Genomic DNA, 23774 nt, shown 5'->3' with positions numbered 1-23774 from the left:
GGTGTAAGCAAGTAACTGTGTATGCCCTTCATGCTGTAGACAGCAATAAGAACATACTGAACAACAGATTTAAACATTCTTAAAACAATACCTTACAACACTGAATCTATGAGATCATGTATGGTAGAAGCTCCTACAGGACATCTGCCCTAACACTGGTATCAGATATTGCAGACAATGTGATGAAAGAAAGATTCAGCACAACTCACCTGTATTGTAAAGGTAGCTTATGAATGGAAACATAACGGCATGAAATGAAAAAAAGGCCTATCTGCAACTACCCCTAATCTCTGCACAAGATTGCAACTCAGCTGTTTGACCTCATTTAATGCAACCAAAATAAAGTTCTACAGAGAGGACAAAAATCCCTAGCAAACCATGGAGAGTCATAACTTCTTTTACAGAGAAACAAAGAACAACACTCTCCTGTCTGAAAACTGAGCCAACGAGTAAACTGTGAATATTCAGTTAAATTACTGTCTTTGACTTATTGCTCTGCATATTAAGGTCATGCAGGCAGAGGAGTGGAGGTGTGACTGCTGAGACTTATCTTTCTTCAGTGTCTGACCTCAATCAGAGCAGCTCCAGGACTGTAATTAACATGAAGTACGATGCTCCCAGGCAAGCAGGAGGAGGTCAGTATACACTCCAAGGACTCTGCTGGGTGAAGCCAACTTCACAAGCCCTGGTTTCTAAAGATGTGTGGAAGCAAAACCACTGCCACCTCACAGGCTTCTGCAGGCTTCACTGCTTAAGAAACAGTTGCAGCTGAACAGGTCTCACCAGGGTTTAATTAACAAAGGAGTGAATTACGTCTAAAAGCGCGTGCCGCCCAGAACCTCCTTATCTGAAAGATTTCAGTCACTGTTGTTATTTACCATATCCTGCTTGTCTGACACAGCTTTGGTGAAGAATGCCTTGTACAACCTGAAGGTTACAAGAGTGCTGCTGTTCATCTCTGCTTGCGACTCCATGCAAGAGGCTGAATTTCACCGTAAAAGAAACCTTAGAATCCAAACTCCAATTCAAACAGTGGGATTGAGTGTGCCCTCAGCAAGTTTGCTGATGGCACCAAGCTGTGTGGTTCGGTTGATACGCCGGAGGGAAGGGATGCCATCCAGAGGGACTTCGACACGTTTGTGAGGTGGGCTGATGCCAACCTTATGAAGTTTAACCATGCCAAGTGCAAGGTCCGACACCTGGGTCGGAGCAATCCCAGGCACAGCTACAGGTTGGGCAGAGAAGAGATTCAGAGCAGCCCTGCAGAGAAGGACTTGGGGGTGTTGGTCGATGAGAAATGAACATGAGCCGGCTGCAGTGTGCGCTCGCAGCCCAGAAAGCAACCGTATCCTGGGCTGCATCAAGAGGAGCGTGACCAGCAGGTCGAAGGAGGTGATCCTGCCCCTCTGCTCTCGTGAGACCTCACTTGGAGCATTGTGTGCAGTTCTGGTTTCCTCAACATAAAAAGGACATGGAAAAGAGCATATTAATTGACTGCTCACCTGTTCCCAGACAGAGTTCCATACTCTTTAGCCTATCCCTAACATAAATAGCAACTCCCCCTCCCCATCTGCCAGGCCTGTCTTTTCTAAAGAGCCTGTAACCTTCCATTCCAACACTCCAGTTGTAGGAGCCATCCCACCATGTTTCTGTGATGCCTACTATATCATACCCCCATAGACATGCACACATCTCTAATTCTTCTTGTTTGTTCCCCATGCTACGGGCGTTTGTATAGAGGCATCTGAGCCAAGCTTCAAATGAAGCTGGCTCATTGGCTGGAGTGGCTGGAATATCTCTGCATCGCTCTGAGCATTTATTGTAGGTGCTGGCATCTGACTGGGTGTGTTGGGATGAAACAATGCCCCCTTCCCCAGCACATCTAGTTTAAAGGTTCCTTTACCAGCCTGGCAAGCCTCCTACCAAAACAGCTCTTCCCCTTCATTGTCAGACCAGCTCCACCAGCCCCCAGCAAACCTGGCCTCCCAAATCGAGTCCCATGTTCTAAATACCCAAATCCCTGACTGTGGCACCACTGTTCTAACCATTTATTAACCTGGCCAATCCTCTTAGCTCTTTTAAGGTCCTCCTCTGTGTATCCTGGAGAATTGATGAAAAGACAATCTGAGCTAAAGAGCCCCTAACCACCTCTCCCAGGGCTCTGTAGTCCTTCTTTATGTTCTCCAGCCTACTGCTATCTATATCACTAGCCCCCACATGGATCACTAGAACTGGGTAATAGTCAGTGGGGCTTACTAGAGCAGGCAGCCTCTCTGCAACATCCCTGATCCGAGCTCCTGGTAGGCAAGACACCTTCCTTGAGAAGGGTCCGGCTGACAGATGAGTGCCTCTGTCCCTTTCAAAGTAGAGTCCCCTACCACTACGACCCGTCTCTTTTTCCTAGCAGCACCAGTAGAGATCTTCCTTACCAGTGCACCACCTGGTTGTTTCTGGTGCGAGTGCGTTTCCTCCTTAGCCCCCTGCAGGACAGCAAAGCGGTTCTGCGTGAGGATAACAGACTTAGGAGGAAGCCCCTTGCTTTTAATTGTCCTCTTCCTTCTTTTTTTGTTGGTTTTCTTCGTTACTGTTTCCCAGCTTCCTGGGTTAATGGCCTCCTTCTTTCCTCCATGAGCTACAGTGATGCTTGAGGCCCCTGCACAGGTTGGGCCTGGAGCAAGCAGTGCTGCTTCCTCTCAGCTGCTGACATCCTGCAGCCTACTAACAGCATCCCGCAGCTCAGCCCCTGCTGCAGCAGGACCTCCACCAAAGCGCACCGAGTGCAGCTCTGCCCATTGCGCACCCTCCCCTCAGGAGACCAGTGCAGGCACTCTCTACACTACGAGCTCTGCGCTGCAGCCTCCCCTCTCATCGGCTCTGTCTGGGTGCCTACGCTGGCCACCGCCAGGGCAGCCAGAGCAGAGCTCCCAGAGCGGGCCCTGGTCACACGGTGCGTGATCACCATCCCGCTCGCCTGCCCGCGCGAACTGCCTCCACCCGCCTTGTTCGCCGCACTCCTGCTCGCTCGCCCTCCCTGGGGCACGTTTTTAACCCCTCAGGGCTGGTGCCGCTCCTCCTGGCTCCGCCCCCTGTGAGTCCCTGCTCGCCTCAGCGGAGCTGCCGGCTGCTGGGCAAGGCCTGGCGAGGACCTGAGGCTCCCTCGGTGGCTGTTGCCGCTCGGAGTTGAGGCTCCTGGACGCTGATCTCCCCCCGGCTCAGGTGTTGAAGGCGTCCTCTCTCGAGCTGCTCACCTCAGCAACTCAAGCTTGGCTCTCGCCCCATCAGAGCCATTTCTAAGAGGTACGATATTTAATTCAAGATGTCTCAGGAGAAATATGGCACCACAAAAGACTTTAATTACAACTCCTATAGTCTCAAAGACCTCTGCCAGTCCAATTCTCATAGGTCTCATTTTATGATACTAAATGTAATTAGAGGTTACACCATTTGTGCTAAAGCTCCCTTTTAAGGGTTTTCAGAGCCATCACAAACAAGTATCCACCAACGCTTTACCAGAACACAGGATCCTCAGTTCTGCGTAAAGCACAAAAGTATTGCTGTTATATTGGTATTTTAAATTATATGAGAAGTACATAAATCCTCTTTTGGGTGGCTTAAGAAAAATGTGAAACAGTTCACAAGACTAAATGTTGTTCACGTGAAATAATGGCTTATTTTACAAGATACTATATGGGTGAGACCCTGGCTCTGTTGAACTCTGTTGTCAGCTCAAGGAGCTCACTTTCAGTGAGATCATAGTACTACCTCATAGACCAAGGGCTCCACAGGAGAGGAAGAAAAATGTAAAACAACCTAAATGAATAAATCAGGATAATTTTGTAAAGACACAAGGTTATACCGTGAAGATTCTGGCAGTTTCCAGAGGTGCAGGAACTGGAATGATGGGAATTGCTTCAAAACAGGAAATACTGGAAGCCCATGCTTACTACTGAAACCTAATCAGAAATTCTCCAGCCATACTTCGACTAAAAATAGATTTTATATTCTTTTTTCCAAACTAAGAAGGTGGCCTGTTACGGCAAATCTGCTTTTTCACTTTGTTTCAGGCTAATGAGGCAGGGTAAAATTATTCGGGAGACTGAACTGTTAAACTGAACCCCAAGGAAGATGGATTAATGAAAACAGGATTATGAGAATAGGAACCGAGAATACTGCTCATCATATGGGCTCTAGGATCTTGCTTACAGATAGTGTGATCAAACTTTTCTGTAATAATGATGTGTAAACATTCAAAGATTAATGATAAAAAACATTTCACATTTCTTATGGCAGAGATGATGAAAACATTCAAAGTGCTTTTGCTAACGGGCAATATTGGAAATTGTGATGGGTCTTGGTACTTCTGAGATAACCAAATTCCATAATCTGAGCCAAACCACAGTGAGTCTGTGTTTGAAGACAGAAATAAACTGCTGATAAAACCATCCAATTCATCATTTTCAGGTGATGTCATGAAAGCCCTTCATTTGGTTAAGTGCATGGTTCAGCCTCCTGCATCACATTTTACTGCTTACTGCTGTCATTTAGCTTAATTTATGGAGCCTCCTTTGCTTTCCACCATCTCTCAGAAACATACCATAGAATCATAGAATAGTTAGGGTTGGAAAAGACCTTAAGATCATCCAGTTCCATCCCCCTGCCATGGGCAGGGACACCTCACACTAAACCATGTCACCCAAGGCCTCATCCAACCTGGCCTTGAATACCACCAGGGATGGAGCATTTACTTCTCTGGGCAACCCACTGCAGTGCCTCACCACCCTCACAGTAAAGAACTTCTTCCTTACATCTAAGCTGAACTTCCCCTGTTTAAGTTTTAACCCGTTACCCCTTGTCCTGTCACTACAGTCCCTAATGAAGAGTCCCTCCCCAGCATCCTTGTAGGCCCCCTTCAGATACTGGAAGCTGCTATGAGGTCTCCACGCAGCCTTCTCTTCTCCAGGCTGAACAGCCCCAACTTTCTCAGCCTGTCTTCATACAGGAGGTGCTCCAGTCCCCTGATCATCCTCGTGGCCTCCTCTGGACTTGTTCCAACAGCTCCATGTCCTTTTTATGTCGAGGACACCAGAACTGCACACAATGTTCCAAGTGAGGTCTCACGAGAGCAGAGTAGAGGGGCAGGATCACTTCCTTTGACCTGCTGGTCACGCTCCTTGGCTTCTCTTGCCGGGTTACATGTGGCAGCGCACACAAAGAATACTTTGTGCATGGCATCCCAGCAAATAAATGAATGCAAAGATAAAATTGTCCACACAGATTAGTGCCTAAAAGCCATTTATTCATTGACAGTTCATGCATTTCATTGTTAATGACTGTCTAGAACCTCTCTCTGTTCGGCAGTTTCATGCCCAATCTGTCACAAGTGCAATTTCGCTCAAGATGCTGCACTAGTAAGAAACTACGACATTCATTAGGGAAGCAGCACGAGCAGATATTAGCACCTACAAATAGCCCTGAGCCTGGCACTGTCCATCTGCAGAGAAAACAAGGCTCAAGATGTCCACAGTGTGAGTTTCAGGTTATCACTTTCAACTCTGCTGACACATTAAGGTGACCACTAGTGTCCTTGCTTCTGAATTCCTCTTCCCTGCTTGACTGACAGCTTGTGTCCTGAGACTTCCCTAAACCACGCTGTGTCAAGGTGGTGTTACACTGTGCAACCCAACGCCTTTAATAGCTCTGAAGACCCCTTTCTCCACTGGGGCTGAACTGAGAAACAAAATCTGCTGTACAAATGGGCATTTCTATCAGCACAGTGGCACTGAAGGCATCATCCTGCACAGCTGAATAAATGTGCAGGGTGCCCATAAACTAAATATCTGCAGAGAAAGTTCCTTTCAAATCCCCCCAGAATTGCTACTTCTACCGAGAAGGCCAAAACACATGGAAAAAGGTATTTATGCAAGTTTTCACCACAAGCTGTTTTCTGTCAACTTGAATTCTGCATTTTCTTAATGAGTATGATTGATCTGCACTGACTTGCATGGACTTACTAAGTTGAGATGTCTTAGTTACAGGTACAGTGCTTTATCAAGTATTGTTTAGCTCTAGAACACCCAGATTTCAATATCTGGAAATGCTCAACATCTGTAGACACGGAATGCCCCAATCCAGGAACATCAAACAAGAATTCAAAATAAAATGTAGGCTTCCCCATACATATTAGTGAGTACGTGGCACGTTATGTTGATACAGACAACACCACGCAATGGAACATAGACGGACCAATAAAATACCAGCAGCAAGAGAAGTAATGTTATATTCTACCAGCATTTATCTACAGCAGACTTTCATCTTTAGCAGGCTATTTAGTCTAAAAAGCATAAAGGATAATTTAAAGGTCAAAATTTGTTTATTATTTCAATATTGACCACAGTATCAAGCGATGTGCATGGAGACATCTATAAGTGACACACTTGTATTTACGAGAAAGTGAAGTTTGTATTGCTAGTTACAGTCAGCAATTTTTATTAGGTTTTTTCCAAACTCCTAAAGATAACTCAATGCTTATGGTCACTTACTGGTATTCAATTCACCTGAGAACCCACTAACGATATTTTCTAATCACAGAGAAAAAGGTGATCTTCATCTTAACAAGAACACTGAATTTCTAGAAAGATGTTGAAAAATTAAAGATAGCCCAGGAGGTGTCAGGAGTTCGTAAAATATAACAAGAAAAACAAATCTACAGTGTGTCTAACCAGCAAGAGGAAGACGAGAAAAGGCCAAGAGAAGAATACATAGAAGAGGGAGAAAAATAACAAGGGACAAGGGAAAGAGTTAAGACAAACTCCACAAAATTGGAGGTAAGTCAGAAGCATGATTTACTCATTTGATTTTGCCAAAGCAGTTTAGAAAAAGATGCCACGATTGTATTGACTCTATAAATTCCTTTGCTGAAATTTAGGGAAAATCTAAGTGGAGGAAGACAGTTGACTTCATACTCATAGTATCACTGCACTAGGAAAAAGGAGAAGCTTGTTTCCCCCCTGTATGATGGTACCTGACTGATTTATCCACAAACATATGTAAGATATCTTATGATGATGTTGCTGGAAGAAATGCTTTTTTATTCTTACAGAAGCATAACACACTCTCTCTAGATTTCTTATTAATGGCAAGCCTTCTCCATAGCATTCCCCCTTTGCCTGGCATTGGCATGAAACACTGAGACCATGCAACAGAGCCCTCCTCTCACGTGACAAATCTGCCTGAAGTCCAGTATGAGAGATCATTTCAGTGCCAATGGGAGAGACAGACAGACAGCTAGCTAGCTTTAGGGTTGTGACACCAGACAAGTGTCCATACATCCGGTAACGGAGAGGTGCCCAACTCACTCCACTCCAAGGGGTGAACCTCTTGGGGCAGGGACAGATGGCTTGGAGGAAATTTCTGCCTTTGAGGAATCAGAGATAGCTTAGACTTAAAATATGATGTGCTAGATTTTGTCTTGTGTGCATTCAGTTAAGCTGATCATCAGATCTGGTGTGAGGAAGGTGCATGCCTCCAGCTCAGACTGACAAGAACACCAGGAGTTTGTCTTTTCCTCAAGGAATTTGTCTACAGGAATCCTGCTGCATAATTCTGAGTTGAGAAAAGGCTGAGCTACTGCTCACAGGGTGGATGCAATATACAAACCTCCTTACAAGCATTTTCTGGTAGAAATGCACATAGGTGAATGCTTAATAACATTCCTAAACTATCACTTAAATTCATTGCTGTACACAGTGCAGTATCATGATACTGGCAGTATCATAAGGACGTTCTCTAAACAAACGTTTTCATTTATTTCTAAAATTATTAGCTTTCAGAAAGGAAAAGAAGAAATACATGTTGCATAGACAAGAACAGTGTGCGTGTGTTCAAATGAGGGTACTATAAAGCTGCAGTTCTCTCATACAAGACAGACAAAGATGCTCTGAGAAGTTGCCCATGATTTCTTAGATGCTTTCTGAGCAATTTCACTTGTAAACTACTGAACCTTCAAAGTGGTAACAGACATGCTTTTATCTGCACCACCCACTATGGAGTGAAGTCAATCCAGATGGTTCTGCTAGGAGGCTTTGTAACAAAGAAGTATGTTTCAGAGCTACTTTTAGGTTAGACACAATCCACATTTTCAACGCATATTTCACTGTACACGAACATTTCTACGGAGAACAGAGGCAGATAGTCCTGAATGGTGCAGAACGAGAATGGAAAAACCTGAAAGAACTGCAGGATGTAGTCATACCAAAGACATCATCTTGATAACATCATTTTGGATTTTCATGAGCTGGTTGGCTTAGAGTCAATCAACACCATGGACATTGCATTTTAATTGTTTTTAATAAAAAGATATTTGCATTAAATATACCAAACTCCACAAACAACCTCCTTGAGAATGATGGTACCAGCAAAGCACTATACACATTGCCTTGCTGATAACTCCTCTTACCCGCCATTGTTCAACATATAACCACTGGCAACAGCTCTGTTTTATAACACAAACAAACAAACAAGTTCAGATAACTGAATCTCCTTGCAAAGAATGCATCTGACAAAAATTGTGGGAGTGATCCATTCTTATTGGACATTAAAACACCATTATTAAGACTTGGCTTTCAATTCCACAGTTTTTCAGGCTTTTAGTGGTTTGGGGAATAGCTTGGTGCTCGCCAACTTCAAAACATCATTTCTACTCTGCAGGACCTCCAAAAATGCATCATGCACTGATGACCCCAGAAGGTCAGGCAAGTCACAGAATCACAGAATGGCTTGGGTTGGAAGGGACCTTCCAAGATCAGCCAGTTGCAACTTCCATGCCACGGGCAGGGACGCCTTTCACTAGATCAGGCTGCTCCATGCCCCATCCAGCCTGGCCTTGAACACTGCCAGAGATATGAATACATCATATACCATATCTTCAGGGATGGAATTTTGGAAAGTCATTTGGGTATCTTGCAGAAATAGTATGTTGAATCTAAATTCAAGTGCACCTCATTGCAAAGATACTCAGTAAGAACCAATGCAGCTATCACTGCCTTACGGCCTGCTGTACAATAAAGTCATACCCTTCACATTTAGGGAACTGATCTTTGTTACGTTGCTTCCAATCATACTATCTCACCAAAGCATTATAAAATGCACTGAACATACGTGGTATAGTGGTGTTGCACTGTAGTCATTTGGTTGTTTTTTAAGAAGCTACTGTGGAATGTACAGTTAGAATCGCACATATAGTATACACACACCTGGAATTGCAGAAGCTGTCACAGCAACCACACAGCTGTAACAGCAACCCACAGTGCAAAACCAGTTTTTACCAATGGTATCACACAGTAACAGTAAAAACGAGAGGAGTCCTCCTGGCACACCAGCACCAGAGCTTCACCACTCCTCACACACAGTAATAGACTGCTCAAAAATACCATTAAATTGCAGTATCTTAGGATCCAGCTCTGCAGCCCACAGCACCATAGGTAGTCTCACTCACCAGAGAGACTCTCCACACACATAATAGCTGTCCACTCCAGCAAGGGTTTCCGGGCTGGGTGGCTCCAGCAGTCAGCCCCATCACTGGCAGTGCTCCTGCCACTGTCCAAGCACTACCCATTGTCTGCCAGGGATTTACCCCGCTTGCCAGCTCGGGTACAAAAGGAATGGTGCACACCCAGCACATGCTCTGGAGAGAACTAGGGCAGTCCCTTAATGAGGTGACTTTGGAAGCAGGAAAACCGGCTGCAGAACAGTGTGTGAGGGTTCCAGTCCTGTGCTGTATGAAACCAGAGTGCATCACACAGTCTTGCAGCTCAGAACATGACAACACCTCAAATGTTCCCACTTATGTCATCACAATGTAATTCAGCAGGTACTAGACAGAATGAAGTGTACAGAATTGGTATTCAAATAGAAAGAACTAAAGAGCATACAGTTAAATATTCCCCAGTAATCACACATCCCCCTAGGTGGTAAGGATTGTCTTCTGGATTTAAAAGATTTGCAGAATTAGTTTCACAAGTTTTGTTAACAAAGTTATTTACCCCATTCACTGCAAAACTGAAAGTATTAAATGAATGAGTTAAGCTATTTACCTGTTATGGATAGGTCCTCTGAACTTTGGGTCAAATTTCCTTGGTTCACCTGCATTTAAAATAAAAGAGTATAAAAATATGTCCTTATTTAAAATAAGATCTATAGAGAGGGAGATGTTAGCAGCAATCTTTGAAGAACATCTTCCATATATTCCTATTTAATCAGTTCTGTTAAAATCATTTCAAGTAGGCAATATCAGTAATCCACCAATACAATGACCTACTTTTTGTAGATGAGATCAAAGCTTTGTTTCTTCTATCTTAAAAACTTTGTGGGCCTCACATTTCCCACACAATAAATTACCTCAACGTACATTCTATCAATATACCTCTGCACAGTGCTCACAGTAGAAAGTTGCTGATATTTGAGAGATAAGGATTATATCTTGCAGTCACATTAAGTGTGTTTGGCAGAAAGTGAATCTACCTCTCTGGAGCTGCAGGCTAAACCCTTCTGGTTTTGATTTAAAAGAGTTTCGAGTCATACCAGTATCTAATGTTCTACTTACAGCCTTGCAGAGTTATTTGCACTTCACACTGCTTTGGTTGCAGGACTACATACACACAGAGCTGCAGGTTTGCCCTTTTTGCACTGGGATTATGAGATGATGAAGCATGGCTGGAGACTGCAGAAATTCTGGGCTGACCTTGCTCTCTCTACGCAGCTCTGCTTGGTAGTGTAACTGCTCTGGCTTATATTCTAGTAATATTCCTTACCAAACTATATTAAGAAACTGCCAAATACCAACCCACCACTGTGTGCTCCAAATGGACTTGAAGACAGTGAATTACAGCATGATTTCACTTAGGAAAGAGTTAACACAAATTTATCACAGAATTTAAATTTGCAACTTTAAAGCTGCTGTATGAAGAGAGAGAAGCAACTTCATCCTTCATCCAACAAACCAGGGTTGGGATTTTTCCTTTTGAAGCTAACTGTTCAGTTTCATGGGTTTTTTTCCAAGTTCAGTAGCAATAGAGATTTACTGAAACAAACTTTGTGCAATGAAAAATTACTTCTTCATTCAAATGTCAATACAATACAAATTAATGTTTCAGAGTGCCTTCTCACTGCCTCCTTAAGGATCTCCTCCTCTGAATATACCTGGTATTGAAGGGTGTAACCAGCCTAAGCTTTCCCCTGCCCACAGAAAAAATATTTCTTCAACTAGAGAAGAATTCAGCAAATACTCAAAAGCAGAACTTACTTATTAACTAAATACCAAACTTTGTTCTTGGTTTCTATCAGAAAAACCTTATCAAAATACACACAGGCCAGTACAATAAACAGAGCAGATAATAAAATTCTATTTGCCCTTCATCTGAGGTGTTTAGGTCCACCTTACCAAGCTCCTAAAACAAATGCATTTTAACACAGGAGAGACTGGGAAAGCTAAATATTGTACAGGTTATTCCTCTTTACTTGTCTTCTCTTCACTCATTTCTCGCAAGTAAGCCATTCTATACTTTTAGTCATACTTCTGTTCCTTTTCTGTACCTTTTCCAGTGCCACTAGATAGCACTGGAAAGGGAAGGGCCAGAACTGCATGGGATATTCAACACAAATATTGGCTGTGATTTATAGAATCATAAAATGACTTTTTCTGTTTGATCTCAGTCCATGCCTAATAATTCTTTCTTACAGTCTACTTCCACTGAGCCATCTATTGAGACCCCAAGTCCACATTCCTCAATGTTAGTAGTCAGCTTGCTCCCATGACCAGAGGAACCTGTCCGCCAAAGCTATTCAGTATTTCCTTGATGGTTTCAACAATGAAGTAGAATGAACACTTTGAAGCTGTGCAGGTGACAAGTGTTAAAATATTTCTGGGGGCAGAACCAAAGGGATTTTGATGAACGATTTAAAAATTCAAACGGGATTTTTGTAAACTGATGAAAGTGACAAACTCCATTCACAGCAAGCAGCCAGATTTTCAAAACCATGATAGGCTTTCAGCAGGGAAGCCATACACTTAGATTCTGCTTATAGATGTTTCTCAAGTCAGTCTGTGTCGTACTGAGAAAGCTTGTTGATATTCTCTTGAATATCCAGGATATCTCCATCAAATAGAATAGTTCTATAATGTAATCATCTGGGCCAGATGCAATGTGTTTCCGCAAGTGTCTTCCTCTCCATATGATCATTATTAACAGAGTAAATTGTAAATAGCTCAAGTTTTGTTATTTATGTCATGCCTGCATGCTTATGAAATGGAACAAAGAAAATGCACATGAAAAGATACACGTATTTATGGAGCATATTCAAGCATAGTAGGTGAACTCCACAATACTGCTACAATGAAAACTAACATCCACTAACTAACAGGCAAGAAAATGAACCCAAAACACTCCAGAAAAGGAGCCCTGATTCAGATAGAGACTTTCATCTTCATCAGGCAAGAGGAGGGGTGCTATGAGATTATAACTCTATGCTGAGTTAAAAAGACACTAAAATCCCCTGACAGAAGCAGTCTGTAGCATCACTGTGACATTCTCATATTCCCTACTTAATTACCAATTTGGGGGTGAGGTGGCAATTAGGTGGGAATATTAATAACTGATGTTATTAGTATTTACATAACTCCTGGTAAAAGCAAGTCACTTCCTTTGCCATAAAAGCCCAAATGTATTTAGAAAGCAAATTCTGAGCCATAGGAGTTTGGTAAGCACAAAGAAGAAAGCATTTCTGTGGGATAACGACTTATTTTTTTGCTATGATTAAAAAAAAGAGATTACATTCACTCTTTGGAGATGAGGGGTCTATTTCACAGGCTGACTTATAACAGGAGACATTTATACATTTAATTATAATATCATTATAAGAAATATTTCACAAAATATTTCATTTTCCAATCCCGACTCCAAACAGCATATGAATTTAGTTGTTGCACTTCATCACTATAATAATTTTAAAAAGCAAATCTAAATTACTTATCTCAAACAAAAATTAGCAATGTATATATGGAAAGTTTACCTTTGATCTGTGATCTGAATAAACTTGCAAATACCATGCTGGAAAAAAATAGGATATTGCTAATAACTGAAGAAGTTACAGAAAACCATGTGGGACTGGATCCAAGCCCATTAAACTAAATCAAAATAACACAGTTGAAATAAGTGAGACTTAGACCAGGCACTTATAAACTGTTGTAAGAAAGCAGATGAATTACCGTGTTTTCCATAGTAGTTCTCCTCATCTCTATCCATGTTGCTGTATCTGGATGACTGTAGCAAGCTATCTTTTGGAAGATACTGCCCGCAGGCTCCTGTGCTGTTAGCACACTGCCCCCAGCAAGCACAGATACATCAAAATACTATTTAAATAGATTTTAAAATAAAGCTGAGTGTCAGGGACTCTCCAATGAGAATGGCAAGTCCCAGCGTAGGTAAGACTGGCTGTGAGCAGGAAGTTACCATTCAGTGCCTTGCCTACCTTCTGCAAGCCAGTCTGATAGCGTGAATGAGGAGGAATGACTCTTATCAGCTTGTACAACGTACAGGGTATAAGCAGAAAGGGAAACGTGTGCACCTGAATAGCATTTGTAAAATAATCCTATAGAAGTCAATACAACCGAAAAAAACCACTGATGTTTTGCTGGGAATAAGGTATCACAGTTGGTACTTATTGTGCTTTTGTAGACTGTGCTGCTGCAAGAGAAAAGTCTTCACACGTCACAGCTGGCCACATCTTTCTTCCTGTACACATGCGACAAGCTGCCCCAAAATACAGCCATGCAAGTAGGGAAAGTAAGATTTACTCTGACATGTTCTAGTCTAAAGTGTACGCTGTCTGTGTAAATAAACTTTTGTTCCTGTCAAGTGGAACATTTCTCTGTAGGAGGAGTCCTAATTTACTAACTTATTTTCTTAGTAAAATTTACATTTTGCAATTCTACACAACACGAAAGTGCAGAACAGCGGAGTTGGTGTTAGAAAGTCTTAGCATTGTTACTTTTGATACTGTAACGCTTACATGGTGAAAGGAACTACATGGCATCACAGAATGTGAATCTGAAAGCCTGAAGCCATTAAAAAAAAAGAAAAAAGGAAAAGCAACCAACCTCTCCTTTAAGACACAAAGGAACAGAATCCCTGTGTGGCCATCCTGACCAGCAGGAAACCTCTGTTCTCTATAGAAGATGACCAAAACACCTATAGTAGAATTCTGTAATGAGAAACACATACACATGTATATGCATTCCTACAGTAGCTTTACAAGACAGGGCTGAACTACATGCAGGAACAACAGAAGTAACGTTTTTAAGTTAACCCTGTCACTGTGTAGTACACAAGCACAAAGAAGAATGATCTCCTATTACAGTTCACAAATGATGTCTGTGACATGAAGCCACAGCCCATTTTGCTATTACAGAACATAACAGCTATGTTTAAATGTTTATCAGGTGAGATATTTAGTACAACCACTATTGGCAACTGATGGTAAAAATAACATGAGGATGCCTTATTAATATATATATATTTCATTTTAATATTCATAATTTATTAAAATATTAACCCTTGACTGAACTCTCATACTTCACTAGACTTCCTGCTATCCGTAGACAAATACAAAGAAAAGCAGGGAAGCCAAGTGACTGATGGCACTGCGCTCCTACTCAAGTTTGCACCTCTGTCAAAGGCTGCTTCAAAGAATCCTGATATAGCACAGTAACAGAAGGCCTTGAACAGTGCTAAGCACAGATGTACGCTAACTAACATGGCATTTGGCCAGCAGTGTATCACCCAACTCTAATAAAATGCTCTTTCTGCTTTAATAACTACCAGTTTCATCAGGTTTCTTTCTTGGTGTTTGGTCAACTATTGCACGTGCCCGTGCCTAGAAATGGCATGGTCTTCTACTAACCAGTAACTTTTACTGGAAAGGTGTTGGAGCTGTATGTGTATGTGCTGCTTCCCTCTGCTGGAGTAAATCGGTACCTTCAAGTAATCCATAGTATTCCAATAATAATGCCTCAGCAACAGTAATGACTCCTTTAGGACAAGTGTATCAATCTGAGCAATACTCAAAGATACAAGAGCACAGACCAACAAATTGGGTCGCTAGGAAATGCTCGGGGTGTGTCAGGATTGAGCGAGATTCATCCTATTTGATGTTTCTCTAAAAAATCATATGAAAATTCAGACACTTCTGCCTGCCTTTTGTGGGTAGGAGTAGGAAAAACCAAAATAACACAAGTTCTTGCTCAATTCATCTACCCCTTTCAGAAGCAGAGTCTTCTTGTACCATCTGAAAGCCTAGCCTTTGCAAGGCTACTGTCTCATTTTGCAGAGAATTCAAATGACTGTTTTGAGATGTACTGCTGTTTAGTAGCAGTCCATTTTATTTCACTTAAAGATTACTTTGGTTTTTTTAGGCAATCTTAAGCAACATTGTAAATCACATGTAAAGTTCCTTATACAGAAACAGCCTAATGATCCTAGTAATATAAAGTAATGCATTCTTACTGTAGGACTCAAATGTCTAGCAGTATATGAATTCAAAAGGTTGACATCAGTATAAAAACAGCTCTTCCAATAAGCTCTGTACCTGTTCTACAGGCACACACAGGTTTTCTTTTCTCATTGGAAGATTTAGGTAGAACTTGTTTGTTACGAGATCATACACTGACACACACATAAATTCCAATTATAATAGAAGCACATTTATGATTCCTCTCCTGTGTAATAAATCATACTAAACAGTAGCTGCCTTTGAAATTTCTTTCATTGTAGAGTATGAGTCTCCCTGTTTTCTGCTGCTTCAGCCAGAAAAGCTAATGAGGAGATGACTTCAACTCACCCTGAATTCCATTTTTAAACCTCAAAGACAACAAACTTAACCTGACTTGGGGCTGTGGAGTTTTTATTTTCAGTGGATATTTTCGTTTGGTGGATAAAGAACTGGCTGGATGTCTGCACGCAAAGAGTTGTGGTCAATGGCTCGATGTCTGGCTGGAGACCAGTAACGGGTGGTGTCCCTCAGGGATCAGTGTTGGGACCAGTCTTGTTCAACATCTTTGTCGGTGACACGGACAGTGGGATTGAGTGCGCCCTCAGCAAGTTTGCCGATGACACCAAGCTGTGTGGTTCGGTTGATACGCCGGAGGGAAGGGATGCCATCCAGAGGGACCTCGACACGCTTGTGAGGTGGGCTGATGCCAACCTTATGAAGTTTAACCATGCCAAGAGCAAGGTCCGACACCTGGGTCGGAGCAATCCCAGGCACAGCTACAGGTTGGGCAGAGAAGAGATTCAGAGCAGCCCTGCAGAGAAGGACTTGGGGGTGCTGGTCGATGAGAAAATCAACATGAGCCGGCTGCAGTGTGCGCTCGCAGCCCAGAAAGCCAACTGTATCCTGGGCTGCATCAAGAGGAGTGTGACCAGCAGGTCATGGAGGTGATCCTGCCCCTCTACTCTGCGCTCGTGAGACCTCACTTGGATTATTGCGTGCAGTTCTGGTGTCCTCGACATAAAAAGGACATGGAGCTGTTGGAACAAGTCCAGAGGAGGCCACGAGGACGATCAGGGGACTGGAGCACCTCCTGTATGAAGATAGGCTGAGAAAGTTGGGGCTGTTCAGCCTGGAGAAGAGAAGGCTGCGTGGAGACCTCATAGCAGCCTTCCAGTATCTGAAGAGGGCCTACAAGGATGCTGGGGATGGACTCTTCATCAGGGACTGTAGTGACAGGACAAGGGGTAACGGGTTCAAACTGAAACAGGGGAAGTTTAGATTGGATCTAAGGAAGAAATTCTTTACTGAGAGGGTGGTGAGGCACTGGAATGGGTTGCCCAGGGAGGTTGTGAATGCTCCATCCGTGGCAGTGTTCAAGGCCAGGTTGGATGAGGCCTTGGGTGCCGTGGTTTAGTGTGGGGTGTCCCTGCCCATGGCAGGGGGGTTGGAACTGCATGATCTTAAGGTCCTTTCCAACCCTAACTATTCTATGATTCTATGATTCACACTGACAGATTTCTACCAGAGCAATTAAATGTGAATATCTTTTAAAAGTTGAGAATTCAGTGTAAAAGTCTCAGTGAATGGATGCCAGACATCAAAATGTGAGTCAGCAATATTACTACATTTAAGAATTGTACTAGAGTTTTAATGTCTTGATCTTATACTAAATCACAGGCTAGATTATGAATACCATGTTTGTTGGAAACCTTGCATGCCAGGAGAGATCCCCTTGGCTGTCCTTCACATGGCCACATGTGCATATGAGCTCTGGTACCTTCAGCATTACAAATTAATAAAATAAATATCCAAAAACTCAGTAAAATATTTGCATGTGAAACATTAATTTAGGTTGAACAAAATAGTACAAGTAGAAGTGACTGGGGACAATAACGTAAGAAATAGCAATATTAGGTGATTAAAGTCAGGGCTAAACAGGTACTCTGGGTTCTTACAGTGCAACCCACAGCTCTGTCTTACTTCGGGCATCTAACAGTGAAATAGAAATCTATCAGAAGAGGATAGCAGTATCCAGCACGCTGGGGCAAGGGCTGATTAACTAGCCAGTAGGAAAACATTGAATAAATAAGTGCAACTTCAGCTCAGTTCTCTACAGGCTCTTGTGTACCTGATTCTGGGCAAAATACACATCCCTGCCCCCTTCTCTGGAGATTCTATCAAAAAAAAACCAAATGAGGCATTCTTTCCCTAAAACCACATGCCAGAAGAGACGATGGTGCCTGTCTCCCACTGAACAAATAGAGCACTCCAACTGAAGATGAACGAGATCTAAATTCAGAACCACGCTGAGGAACAGCAGGCTGCAGACACTCCCTTAGGCATGAACAGAAAGGCACCACGTGCTGTCAGAGGTACTGTCAGAAAGGACACAATTATGTAGATGTTCCATAGTTCACAGTGGGTCCAAGGATCCAACCAAGAATCATAGAATCATAGAACCATAGAATAGTTAGGGTTGGAAAGGACCTCGAGATCATCTAGTTCCAACCCCCCTGCCATGGGCAGGGACACCTCACACTAAACCTGTCCCTACTCCAATATTTAATACACAGCCAGATCAGTACGTTCTTTCTTTACAATATGAAAAGAATTATTTTTTCCTTCCTTTAAATGGTTTAATCAAAATTTGGGTGCCATGGTTTAGTGTGAGGTGTCCCTGCCCATAGCAGGGGGGTTGGAACTGGATGATCTTAAGGTCCTTTCCAACCCTAACTATTCTATGATTCTTACTATGCTATGACACAGAAGTCAGGTTATTTTCTGCCAGATGCCAACACTACACTTACCATTCATCTTACCAGAAATTCCCAGAATGTAGGTTTTAAAAAGATCTAACTGGTGACTGGCACTGCAGTGGTAATAATAATGCAAAAGGAAAGTTAGTCAAAGTAAAGAAAAAGCACCTGCTCTATCATATGGCAATCATCCAGATTTCAAAGCAAATTATTCTGCAAGAGGGTTTTGATCAACTCAAAGAACAGGAACTGCAGTAACAAACAGCAGCCAGGACAGGCATATTTGTATTAATGTACAGTGCAGTAAATCCTCCAATAAGCTACACAGCCAAGGGAACAACCCTTCATGGTGCTATATACTTGCCTCTGCATTAGACTAGTGTAAATTCATTCCCTCTCTGGAATTTTCCGAAATAAAAGGGGAAAAAAAGGTTGTGGTTCAACAGCAGAACAAACAAGACTAGTTGCAATGTAGTCTTGTACATTCTCTAACCACCCCCACACAATTCTTCCAGTTCATTTCCATGGCCACGCATTCCTTTCCTCCTGCAGTTCTCCTCCATCTTTCCACTAACATTCCGTTTTTCTGGAAAGGCAAAAGCATATGCAATAAGTACTTCTGAATGACATTGCAATCACTGGCTGACCACTGTGCTCACGTTATTTGTCTGTGGACAGCCACCACTCTGGATGTTCAAGGGGCTGACTAGGGAGACAGTGGTCATGCAGGGCATGCTCACGAGCTAGGCAAAGTGCTGAAACCCAAATGATATTTGCAGCCAGTACTGCCTTTGTATTACTGACACTGGCTCATGACTTGAAAGAATTTAGAGGGGAAGAGGAGGTGGCAGGTGAGACAAATGGGTCACCTCATCACCTAAGTGTCCTTTCCTTTAAGCAGCTGCAAGGACACATCTTCACAGGTAAGTCACAGCTTCCCATCCACACTTGGTCTGAGTTTCAAAAATGACTGCCACTGACTACAGTGGAGCTGAGAGCATCCAGCACCACTCATAAATCAAGTGTCACCTCCATAGTCTCACTGAGGGACATGACAAAAGAAAAGGACAGAAAATACAACACAGTGAAAGACAAGGGTTGAAGGAAGTTTCAAGACTGAAGTACTATGCATTCTGTGACCTTTTTACCCATGATGCAGAGTCCAGGCCACAGGCACTATGTATGTGCATATCATAAAGAAACTTGCCTGGAAATCCTGAGGCCTGTGACACTCCAGCGGAGAAGGCTGACCTTATTTTCCAGGATGGTAAGAAAACCAAGCACTGAACTAGGCTCCAAGAATCACAGGTTTTAAAAAGAATGTTACTGCATTGTCCTAATTAGCCATGTATCTGTGGAAGCATGTTCTCCATGTCACAGCCACAAGACAAAGTGAGTGACAACACATCATACACCAGCTGACTATCAGTCTGTCCAAGAATTGTGCAATGTTTCTTTTCCTGAGAGCATGCCTGTACAATCAACATGTTGCCATGTTCACTTAACATTAGATAGAACACTGAAATCCTTTGACCAGCATGGTATGATCATGTTTCAAAGGTCCACAGCTAACATTCTCCTGTTACCAGTGATAACACTGGCGGTTGGGCAGATTTTGAAATACACCTGTTGTCAAACAACTATACACAGAAAGGTGATTGAAAACATATAGGGTTAGTATACTACAACTGAATTCATCACTAAACTGCAATTCTAGCATATGATCAAGAATGTTAAGAGCTAGGGGAGGTTTCACACTTCCCTAAAGATCAAACAGCAAGTTTGCTGGCAGTTTGCATCACCTACACAGCTCCATTAAGGCTTCCATTCCTGTGGGCTTATTAGCTGTTCCCCAAAATTATTCTTTGGAGATTACATACTGTCTGTTCTTTTGCCTCCCAGCTTCCAGTTCTTATTCTTGTTCTGGGATATTGCAGCCACAATTTCTTCTGGAATTTCCAAGCAAAGCCACAGACACCAAAATGCTTCCGAAATGGATCAAGTGTGGTAGGACGAGTGCAACCTCAACTATTCTATGAGCCCGTGAGACGTTTCGTCAGACAGGGATTGGGCCCAGAAGACTGGGTGAACTCTAGAGAAAAGCAAGCTGTTATCACACAGTCATGCTTGATGTAACTGTTTTATTAAACATCTCATTTTCCCAACATTTTAACTTATTAATCCATCTAGGAAGGGTACTTGGTCTTGAAACATACTCTCATGCTTTAGAAAAAAACATCATCTTTTCTTCTATATGAAGACTATATTCAGAAATATAGTCTTTGAAGATGGTTTAACTGGAAAAAGTGGTGGTTTGAAATAATCAGATGCTTCCTATCCAGGACGAGAAAACACCAGAGGTTTCCCTTTCTAGGCTGCTTTACTCCAGTTGATCAGGGACAACAGACCTCAGCCAAGTATTTTTTTCTCCTAGCCGAGTCTCTAGCCCCAGACTCTTTACACACCCTTACACACCACTGCAACCTTTTCTAGTTTGTCCTATGCTGTAAAACGCTGCATGCAGATACCATACCATCTAAGACCTTTTCTGTAAGTCATTAAAATAACACTGAAATAATACCTTCATAAGCTCAGAAGGAGGGTATTATCCATCAGCATTTACCATTAATAAACAAACCACTGCACTGTTTCTACTGGGAAAGGAAGTACAATTATACACATTTTTGAGATACAAAAATGTCAGGTGAAGGAAAACAAAAGCTGGATTATTCTGGACTGTGTACATCATCTATATGCCATACACAAATATGTTTTATTTGTATAAATGAATCCAGTAACTTTGCAAGCAAGGGGACAGTCAAACCCACAACTTTCTGAATAAACCAGTGTCTAACTCACAAAAGCCATCTTGAAACCACAATAATCAAAGCCTTAACAGCAACGCATGGTTTTGAAGATCTGTCCTCCTCTGTATACCAGGCCTCTTCCAAAGGCTGCTGATTTAAACTAGGAGTGGGCAGTTTGCCTAGTTTTGGTTAGCTGAGTTTGTCTAGTGAGCTACCATTCTCTGTGAAAATTAGACATCAGGAACCCTAATGTAACATGTTGTTAGAACATCCAACATAAAATGTACATACCTACCACATGTCTCATGTTGTTCCACAACTTCAAATGTAACTAATGTTTAAATTTTTAGTCATGATTACTTACCTAGTTCTCATGAAGCAAAACAGTATGACAAAGTTCCATCCTTTCTACCCCTCCTCCTTTTTATTTAACATTTTAAAATGAAGCTCTTGCCTTGAAAACAATATATCAAGTGTCCAAATTTTAAAGACAGTTGCCTCAGTTTTACCTCCACTGTTTGGCTCTTCATGCCTTTGAGACTCCACTCTTAGTGTGTACTGTCCAGCTCCTAGTGTGCTATGTGTGCTACCCTAGTCCTGGTGGTCCTGGTGCGGTACATGTGTGCTACCCTGGTCCTGGTGCGGTATATGTGTGCTACCCTGCTCCTGGTGTGGTATATGTGTGCTACCCTGCTCCTAGTGTGCTACGTGTGCTACCCTGGTTCTGGTGCTCCTGGTGCGGTACATGTGTGCTACCCTGGTCCTGGTGCAGTATATGTGTGCTACCCTGCTCCTAGTGTGGTACATGTGTACTACTCTCCCATTTCAGCAGCCCTCTGGCAACGTGCCTGCTGAGCACATTCAGCTACTGGCAAGTTCACTTTTACAACTAGGACCCCACTTTTAGGAGGAACTGTATTCCTGTAGGTGAACATAGGAATTTGAAAACAATCTTCTGGGTTTCTGAGATAAGAACAATAAAAACCCCATCACTATTACTACAGACTAAATAAGCCTGATACTGACATCAAAAGGAAGGCATCAAATATGTAAGATAACTTTCAGCTCTAGAACAAGTTGTAACAAGGGAAAATTTACACTATTCATACTCCTCTACAATATGTTTTTAGGACTAACAAAATTTATTCCACTAAATGTTTAGCACTCCAGTGGACTCTGACCTTTGATAATGACTGCAACTTTCTATGAGATGGAAGCTTGGTCCTATGTGATTAATGACTTCAAAATGGAGACAATTCACAGACATTCCCTTAAGAACTGAGATAAAATACTAATTCAAAATCGGCTCGTATTCCCTATTGTATTTTTATACTATCAAGTATCCACTAGAAAATAACTCTTGTATCTATACAGTACCTTCAAGTTAAAACTTATTTAGCAAAATCATAGAATCATAGAATAGTTAGGGGGTTGGAAAAGACCTTAAGATCATCTAGTTCCAACCCCCCTGCCATGGGCAGGGAAATCAAAGTTTCTTTGAGATGTAAACAGAGTATTTGAAGTAGCATTACGAATTATGTTTTCCTTCTATGTGAGTAGAAGCATTTGAATAAGATCTTTGTAGTTTTGGTCAGCTCAGAACAAGAGAAATGCTATCAGGGTGTAATCTACTGACAGCAGCATACCCATGGTTCCACCGTCTTGAATAACATTAGGAAATTACAGTAATTTCTGAAATTTCAACCCAGCCGTCATGATTCACTCCACAAACTCCTGTCTCTCAGCCCTTGTTTTTCAACAGCATATACAAATAGTCACCCTCTCAGTCCTGGGTTCACTCCTGGTCCCTGGCCATGCCGGCCTCGCCTGAGTGTCTGGGGACAGCCCCAGCCCCCCAGAGCAAACCCTGCCCTGACCACAAGACGATGCACATGAAGAGTGGCCACTTAATTTTCCTCAAAGGCAATGTATCAGAAACTCAAGCATATTTAACATTGGTATTTTCTCTTAAGAGAATATCCTCCAGGAAGATCTGAAGGGCTGTTTTACGCAAACATTCCTAAAATATCATCAAAACGTGTATGCAGAGCAGCATATGATAAATTACACTGCATTAGTCTGGACAGTTCAACATACCACAAGTATGCTGATAGTTTAAAGCATTTCCAAAAGCTACAAAATGTTTTATTTTCCCTTCCAAAGGGTTTTTTTGAACCATGTGCACACAGTTTCGTGTGAAAGCCTAACTGCCTAATTGCATGAATGATTTCTGCACTTGGGTACTGAGCTGGTATGATATTTGAATACAAAAATAGCCAGTTATGCTTTAGACTGATTATATTAGGCAAACAACAGATTTGTCCAGAAAATGAGTGGCTCACAGATAAGATGAAAAAACCTTATCATTAGACACTTGCTCATTCACTGTGTTCTCTGTACAGACACACACACCTTTTAGAGATATTCTTAGGACAAAAAAGGAAAAAAAAAAGGAAAGAAGAAGAATGCAAAAAAAATGCTAAGAATGATATAAAAATGATATAAAGAAAACCATTCAGATGGAGATTTGTGACTTGTGACTACTGCTGCTTTAACAGAGGTTAAAATTTATGTCTGTATAACACTGCACATAAGATGCATTATGATGAATGCCTGCCTTTCTGAAAGCAGTCTATGTACGGCACACTGTCTGGTATAATGAACAAAG

The 23774-nt window shown here is 42.1% G+C and overlaps 1 protein-coding gene across 1 annotated transcript in view; it reads right to left on the bottom strand.

Moving 5' to 3' along the window:
* SLC44A5 (solute carrier family 44 member 5) overlaps positions 1-23774 on the bottom strand; it is a gene marked incomplete at both ends in the record, with an annotated part of 94168 nt that overhangs the window by 36589 nt on the left and 33805 nt on the right. Inside the window, one exon of the mRNA XM_080624062.1 lies at positions 10092-10140. Coding sequence (XP_080480188.1) covers positions 10092-10140 — 49 coding nt within the window. The remainder of the gene's footprint in view (positions 1-10091; positions 10141-23774) is intronic.

Source organism: Psittacula echo (genome assembly GCF_963264785.1).
Source record: "Psittacula echo genome assembly, chromosome: 7".
Classification (NCBI taxonomy): domain Eukaryota; kingdom Metazoa; phylum Chordata; class Aves; order Psittaciformes; family Psittacidae; genus Psittacula; species Psittacula echo.
This window is presented reverse-complemented; position numbering and strand designations above follow the sequence as displayed.